Source organism: Acanthisitta chloris, unplaced genomic scaffold (genome assembly GCF_000695815.1).
Source record: "Acanthisitta chloris isolate BGI_N310 unplaced genomic scaffold, ASM69581v1 scaffold2164, whole genome shotgun sequence".
Taxonomy (NCBI): domain Eukaryota; kingdom Metazoa; phylum Chordata; class Aves; order Passeriformes; family Acanthisittidae; genus Acanthisitta; species Acanthisitta chloris.
This window is the reverse complement of record NW_008670870.1, coordinates 17,640-25,985: the sequence shown is the minus strand read 5'-3', so window position 1 is coordinate 25,985 and position 8,346 is coordinate 17,640. Positions and strand designations below refer to the sequence as shown.

General features: G+C 52.2%; 1 protein-coding gene across 1 annotated transcript in view; it reads left to right on the top strand.

The window, feature by feature from the left end:
- The window catches only part of LOC103801438 (ovocleidin-116-like), a 6,899-nt gene extending 6,538 nt beyond the window's left edge, over nt 1–361 (top strand). The window contains exon 5 of the mRNA XM_009073854.1: nt 327–361. Within this exon, the coding sequence (XP_009072102.1) occupies nt 327–361 (35 nt within the window). The remainder of the gene's footprint in view (nt 1–326) is intronic.
- The last annotated feature ends 7,985 nt before the right edge of the window (nt 362–8,346 follow it).

Genomic DNA, 8,346 nt, shown 5'->3' with positions numbered 1-8,346 from the left:
GGTCCCCACGGCCCCTACACTGGGCTGGGGAGCACAGACAGCAGCCAGTCCTCTGACATGGAGCGCAGCAGCCACAGCAGTAGCAGACAGTTTTTTTTCACAGCAGGCAGCTGGACCAGGTGAAGCGAGCTGATGAGCTCCACGTCCGTGAGAGGTCCTTCTACAGCCTCGGCAGGGCAGGGGGGGACTGCATCCCTCGGGGTGGGGACCCCCAGGGCACCCCCACGGCCGCTGGAGCCAGGGGTCGCTCTGAGGGGCTGTGGCATCCACCCCAGCAGGCTCCAGTGGGGGTGTTGGGGGTTCCCACGTGCTGTGTGCCCTCCTAGCATCCCCACTGCAGGCTCTGCTCTTGCCTGGGTGAGGAGCACTCAGTGCTCCCCAGCCCAGGAGCAAAGAATCACTGGTTCATGCAATCTGCTGTTAACCTGAGGGAGGCTGCCCCTGGCCCCGCGTGGGTTTGCTGTGCTAGACAGCCATGTAACAGCAGTCGTGGTACGCGGCGTAGGGTAGCGTTGTACGTGCACTGCTGCAAAGCGAGTAAAGAAACAGTGAGGAAAAGCCTCTGGCCTCGTGGTTTCACTCCCAGCCTCCTGGAGGAATAAAGGCATTTCTGTACCTGAGGATCTCCTGGCTCTGGTGTTTGCAGGGGGCTGCTCTGCCACAAACAGCAGCTGTGGAAGGTGCTGGTCAGAGAATTCATAGGATCATAGAATTTTAGGGGTTGGAATGGAGCTCAGAGATCATCCAGCCCCAAGCCCTGCCCTGGGCAGACACACCTCCCACCAGAGCAGGTTGCTCAAGGCTCAGCCAACCTGGCTGTGAACACTGCCAGGGTTGGGGCAGCCACAGCCTCCCTGGGCAACCTGGGCCAGGGTCTCACCACCCTCACAGGGAAAACTTCTGCCTAAGATCTATCCTAAATTTCCCCTCTTTCAATTTGTGCCCATTGCCCCTTGTCCTGTCCCTGCAGTTCCTAACACAGATCCCTCTGCAGCTTTCCTGGAGCCCCTTCAGCTCCTGGAAGGTGCTCTGAGGTCTCCACACAACCTTCTCTTCTCCAGGCTGAACAGCCCCACTTTCCACAGCCCGTCCTCACAGGGGAGATGCTTTTGTGCTCTGAGCAATTTTGTGGCCCTCTCTGGACTTGCTCCAACACTTCCATGTCCTTCTCACACTGAGGACACCAGAACTGTGTGTGGTATTCCAGGTGGGTCTCACCAGAGTATTTCTGTCCCAGGTATATCCCAGGGTCAGCCATCACCTCTGAGCCTGCAACTTGGCCAACATCCCCACACATTCTTCCCTTGGGGTATCAACCCCCACCAGCTCCTCTCCAGGGCTACCACCTCCCTGGGCAGTCAGTGCTTGCTGGGGACTCCACAGAGCATCAACCCACTCAGCTTGGCCATCTGCTGCAGTGAGAAATCCCCTCCTTCCCTCCAGAAAGCTGCTGGCACATTTGCTGGCTGCACTGTCCTTCCAGCAGCACCATGACCCCCTGGCTGTGCCAGCACCATTCCCACCACTGGCCCCAGCACGTGAGCCAGACTGGGCTTCGACATGCTGGAGCCAGGGAGCAATGCCCACAGTTAATCACTGTTTATGCAATTGCAGGTTGCTTTTTCTGTCTGAGAAGCTGCTAAAACAGGCGTGTCCGGCCTGGAGCCAGAGCAAACAGCATGGCTGGAGTAGCCTCGAGGGGAGAGCTGCTGCCTCAGCACGTGCTGAGGGGACTCCCACCAGCACTGTGCCCATGCAGGGAAGGGGTGGGAGCAGCCACGGTGTCAGTGACACACCCACAATGTCCCTGCCCCACTCCTCTGGGCAACTGCACACAAAAGTGGCAGATCCTGTTTGAGGCCATAGAATCACAGGATGGTTTGGGTTGGAAGGAACCTTAAAAGATTCTCTAGTTGCAAAACTACCCTCTTCATTTGCCAGGCAATCATGCTGAGCCTGAGCTCCCAGGAGCATCACCACAGTCCGTTAGACTTGGGGTGTGATGAGCCATGGCAATCATGGGGGTGAGTCAGCCTCGTTAGCCCCTTCCACTCTGAGCCAGATGGACCAGCACAAAGGTCCCTGAACCTTTGTTGGTCTTCTGGATTCTTCTCCAAGACTGGAAAGCTGCAAGCAACCCCCTACCACAGGCTACTTAAATCTCTGTCCCAGCAGCACTGGCACCAGGTTACCTGGGACAGTTCTGCTGGGGGCACCAGGGCCTGATGCCCATAGTGGGCACATGAAATAGTTCATTCTTTCCACTGGAGAGCATGAGCTGTAGCAAAGAGAGCCCCTAGAGCTGGTGATAACAGATAGCACCAGTGAGATACATGGTGTTATCCTGGTCCTGGTGGTTCCAGCATCATAGAATCATAGAATCTTAGTGGTTGGAATGGACCTTAAAGATCATCTAAGGTTCCAGGATGAGGACACCAGAACTGTGTGCAGTATTCCAGGTGGATCTCACCAGCGCAGAGCAGAGGGCTCTCCCTGGGAATCACCTCCCTTGACCTGTTGCCCACACTCCTGTGGCTGCAGCCCAGGCCTGGGTTGGTTTCTGGGCTGAGCTCACACTGCAACTCATGGGGAGCTTCTCATCCACCATCACCCCCAAGTCTCTCTCCTCGTTGCTGCTCTCAATGAGCATGATTTCCTGGCAAAATGCAATGGGTGGTTTTGGGCTCTCCCTGCTGGCACTGGTGGATTTTCAGCCCCATGTGGACCGTGGCGTGGTGCCCAGCCACCTCTATCCTCAGTCCTGACCTCATCCTTGTCCGCACGACTAAACAACATCCCTAAGCAAGGCCTGGGCACCATCTAGTGGAAGAAAAAGCTTTCTGCAGGGAACGTTTTGTGCCTGTTGAGCGATGCTCAGCTCTGCCTGCTGCCGGCATGGGCACTGCTGCCCTCTTGCCCCTCTGCTTCCCCCAACTCCCTGGGAGCCCTGCACGAATGGTAAGGTATAAACCTGAGTGTGCCAGGTATAAATGAAATACATTTATAAACCAGCATTACCTCCTTACACAGCTGCTGTTAAAGCACCTGGAATTTTTGTGCCATGACTCTGAATTTATATCAAGCACCAAGGTGCTCTGCTCTTCCAGAACTCACCTGCTGAATAGCACAAGTGGCCACTGAATGGAATAACTGAAAGTTTCCCAAGGAAAGCGTTTTCCTGGAGTATTGGACCAAAGTAGGGAGCTGGTTTTTCTTGCAGTGAAGGCTGATCTGCTGGGCACTGGCAAGATAGGAGCTGGCAAGATCACAGCAGGGCTAGAGGTGACCACCAGTTCTGGTAGGTGTTCTTCTGTGTCCCTTTGCTTTTTGGCTTTGCTGAGCTGTGTATTTTTGAGGAAAGCTTGAATTAGACCTTTATATATATATACATTTATTTCCTGTTTTCATATGTTGGTTTTGCCCCTTCAGGTCAGCAGTGATTTATCAATAGGTGTTTCTTCACCTGGGGACAGCAGAGGCTGTTGCTGAACAGCTTTAGGGTCTCACATCCCCCCTTGTATGTGAGTGAATCCTAGTGAAGAGTGCTATGTACCTTCTGGGGGCACAGAGCAGAATCAAAATCGTCCCTAAAAATCCAAGCTACTCTTGCAAGTACTAATGGTGGGATGTGGCCAGGCTAGTGTGGGTGGTTGCTTAGTCAGGTAAATGTCATACTTAGAGAAGAAACATAAAATCATAGAGTTTTAGGGGTTGGAATGGACCAGGGTTGGAGCAGCCACAGCCTCCCTGACTTTACACGTCAGTTAAAGACATTAAGCAACCACCAGGGAGTGCACCACCACCACCATGAGCATTGCCATCACTAACATCTTCATCCCCATCATCTTTCCCACTGCAAAAGCATGTTGTCTGCAGAGGGAATGAGGAACCAGCAGCAGCTCCTAGACCCAGGAGCTGCCGTTGGCTGGCAGCAAGTGTCCTCATCAGTTACAGGGTGATACGTGGGACATCACCAGTGAGAGCCAATGGCATGTACTGTACATCCTTTTGGGAGAAAGCATAATGCTGAATCATGCAATCATAGACTTTTAGGGGTTGGAATGAACCTGTGGCCCCAGGTTGACTGGGCAGATGACTTTACTAAGGAAGTCAATCAGGTTTGTCAAGCATGATTGCCTGGAGAAGAGAAGGTTGTGTGGAGACCTCAGAGCACCTTCCAGGAGCTGACGGGGCTCCAGGGAAGCTGCAGAGGGATCTGTGTTAGGAGCTGCAGGGACAGGACAAGGGGCAATGGGTACAAATTGAAGGAGGGATATTTAGGGTAGATATTAGGCAGAAGTTTTTGCTGTGGGGGTGGTGAGACCTTGGCCCAGGTTGCCCAGGGAGGCTGTGGCTGCCGGCCCCAACCTTGGCAGTGTTCACAGCCAGGTTGGCTGAGCCTTGAGCAACCTGCTCTGGTGGGAGGTGTCCCTGCCCAGGGCAGGGGTTGAGGTTGGATCATCTCTAAGGTCCATTCCAACCCCTAAAGTTCTGTGATTCTATGTGCTGGAGAATCCTGCCAGCCACAGGTCCTACCCTCATGGCTGCTTTACACTCTCCTCCCATCCAAAACTCGATCCAAGGACAAGTTCTGGGCACAGGAAGTCATGAGGGATGTACAGGAGGGATGGGGTGGCAGCCTGACTTGGGCTGCTCTGTAAATAAACACCAGGGATGTGTAATGTGATAGCACATATACTTGGCTCCAGCTGGGCTGTTTCTCTATAGTGTGTTGTTTTGGTGCCCTGGATGAGAAATCTGTAGGTTTGTTTTTGTAGCAGCCACTCAACCACTAAACTGCTCAACCTTCTCCACAGTCAGCATCTGGGGAAAGCCAAACACAAGCAACTGCATGAAAACATGAGCTGCAGACTGGCCTGAAAGCCAAAAGAAAGCTGTAATTTACTGGAAGGGAAGGTCCTCTTTAAATCTACAGAAATGAACATATATAGAAAGCTAACAAAAGCATGTAATGATTGTCTGGCAGGGAGCAGGGGATGCTGCTAGGAGAAGCAGTGATGTGGATCAACCATCAGATGTTAAACACAGTTTGTCTTGGTCAGGTCATAATCCCACATCCTTGCTGAGGAGCATCTCTTCCACTACTCAAACTGCAGAGATGCAGATAGAAACGCAAAAGCTCAGCTCCAATTGAAATTGACCAGAGATGGCAAAAACTTCAGGAAAAGCTTCTTCAGTTAGAAAAACAACTGGCAGAAATAGAAGGGAAATATTTGCCCTCCTGGAGAAATGGGTGCATGATGCCCTGAACAAGAGGTCTGTGCAGTGGGTGAGGAACTGGCTGAGAGACAGACCCAGAGGGTGGTGGTAAATAGCTCCTTGTCACTGGTGGCCTGTCAAAAGCTGTGCAGAAGGGAGGTGATGCCTCAGCACACACAGAGGAGCAGCAGGATGGGGATGAAACACCTTTGGATCTAACAGTTGCAGCTGGCAGTGCACTGAGTGAGTCCTGATGCCAAGGTACCCTGCCCATGCCAGTGATAGCAGGGACAGCCTTAGGGAAGCTGTGGGAATTCAGAGCACTGCACCAAGATTTGTGCCACAAACAGCAGTGAAGTTCACACTCTAAATTTTTTTTATGCAGGTCACCCCAAGCTTTAAGGCAGAGCTTGCAAGTTGGTTTCCTGAGGATAATAGTCAGTGCCAGGCTCATGCAAGCAGAGTTGGTGTAGGAGCACAGCTCCAGGCAGACCTGCCCCAGCAGGGACCATTGCCACAGACTGGGCTGGAAGGCTGTGCAGTGCTGGTGGGACCAATGTGGGGCCATGCCCTTTCCCTCTCCTTCAGCTCTGCCTCTGACTAACCAGCTCTGCCTTTTGGAGTGGATTCCTTTCTTAATTTGCTTTCCCTCCCCCTTTTCCAGCTCAGTTTCCTCAGCTACCTGTGCTTCAAACCTTCTCCCCTGCAGCCTTCTGGCTTTTCTGCTCTACTGGCATTTTTCCCCCTTATGCATTTTTTCCACTGCTGTTTCTCCAGCCTTGCCTTTTCTGTTAGACATTTCCACCCTGGTGTTTCATTTCTCCCTGCTCTGCCCTCTGTCAGTGCTCTCCTTCTCTGCTCCAACCTGAGTAAACTGTTGCTAGCTTCTTGCTCTAACTGTCTGAAATTCCCAGCCAAATCAGCCAAGGGATCACTTAATGCAGTTCCTTGGATATCAGATTTGTGCCATAGTCTCCTATTCAGTGTAACTGGTTCTTTTATGCTTCACTTTCTGCTTTTTGACATGAGCCAAAATAGGAGTGGAAGGAACAAACTGGGGAAGGCTGTGGAGGACCCTCAAACACCCAGTGGTGCTGTGGCCTACAGATCTCCTCAGAGTCTCATTTGCTGCCAGGAAAATATTAGCCTTTCTTCCTGTTTATTATCAGTGCATCTGAATCCTGCTCATTCATGCAAAGGAATGGTTCCTGCTGCAACGTTTTCCCCTGTTAAAAAGTCAACAACTTATACTGGTGATGAAGAAGTCAGATGTTGAAGACCTGTAGGTTAGTTTGCACAGGTCCTGTCTCTATTGAGCAGGAAGAGGCTTATGCTGCAGCTAACCCTCAGGCTGGGTTTCCTTGGCCAGGCTGCCTGGGATTTACAGACAGCCCCAGACACAAAGGTTGAGGTATTTTGCCTGTAAATCACTAACAGGTAGCTATGTTGGTCTCCAAGCTAATTGCCCAAAGCAAAGTTGCTTGAGGTGAGTCACAACCAGCTGATGATTTTGTCATCTCGTGTGGCCTCTGTTTCCTTGGGGGCTGGAAACCAGCTCTGCCACATGCCTGGGGCTAGATGGGCTTTGCTATGCAGCAACTGGGGAACAGTTGCTGCTCTCAGCACTTCCCAGCAATGAGTAAGTGCTCCTGGAAACGAGCGGCAGGAAACTCTGCCTTTCTCCTGGGGAAAAAAGTGATCTCTGTCCTCTCTGGGTGACCTCTCCCTGAGTCACCAGCTCTGGCCATGGTGGGGACTAAATGTGTTTGAGGTGAGATGTTGTGATACACGAGGTCTAACGTGGTCTTGCCCTCTCCCAGCAGAGGAGGATGTCTCCACTCCCTGTTGCCATCCTGCCCAGACTTCTCTAAGCCCCTTGTGCTTCCCCGTGCCCCTCGTGCTCTCCTGCCTGCCCTGACCAGTGTGTCATACAAAAGGGGCTTTGTGGAGCTACTGCAGTTTTAGCTTCCTGTTTGCTGAGCCAGGAGTATGATTTTAATGGGGATTGTGCTATACCAGAACTGTTTTGCTCGTGCTTAACTAGGTCTGCCTGGCTCTGGGCCACTCCAAACAGTCAGGCAGACCCCAGAAAGGGCCAGAGCATTACTGTTGGCACTGCAGAGACAGAACTGGGCTCTCTGTGTGCAGCTCAAACACTGCCCAGGCCTGCGGCTTCAGAGCTGGAGAAACCTCTGCCCAGTTAGTAGGTGGAGGTGTTTACTGGGGCGTGGGCTTGTGCTTCTCCAGCTGGGGATGTGGAGGGGAACTGGGGGTGTCTGTGTCATCCGGCAGAGCTTTGTGGAGTGGAGAATATTTCGTTCTCTCTGCACTGGTCACTACATCCACTTCCTGCCTGAGAGTATCAAGGCACTGGTGCCCCAGGGACTGAGGTCTGAGACCAGGCACTGGCCTGGGTCCTGCTGTCTGGGCAGGCTGCTCTGGCACACCTAACAGGAGGGGAAGGTACTAGCTGTGTTTGGCAGCAGCAAGTTATGCACCACACTTAATCCCTGAAAGTCCTGTTTGTTTAGAGGCCGGAATGGCAGTCTGAGAGTTCATGACTAACTAGGAAATGAGCTGGAGTTAACGAGGTATGCATCAGGACACCACTGAGAATAAAAACCTGGAGTTTTATGACAGCAGTTAAATACGTTAGCCTCACTGTACAAAAGTCTGAGCAGTAGCTGATGTGGTGAGACCCTGAGACCACCAGAGCAAGTTGCTCAAAGCTCATCCAACCTGGCTGTGAACACTGCCAGGGCTGGGGCAGCCACAGCCTCCCTGGGCAACCTGGGACAGTGTCTGACCACCCTCACAGCCAAAACTTCTGCCTAATATCTAGCCTAGGAAGGCAAAGCTTGTACTGAAGAGATGATCTCCAGTGACTGGTGTGAGCATTGCTCAGCCTGGAGCCTGCTCTCCTTACAGTAAACAGCACAGAGCTTTAATACTCTTTGCTGCAGGGGTTGGCTCACCTTGGTGATGTGAGCGACAAAACCTGACTCATAAATCACCAGTCTGGCACTGGAAGGCTGCTGGAAAATCCCAGTTTCAAAGCTTTACTGAACCAAAGCAGTATATCACACCTCTCAAGTTACTCAGAATTCATGTGCAGTTCCTTTTGTT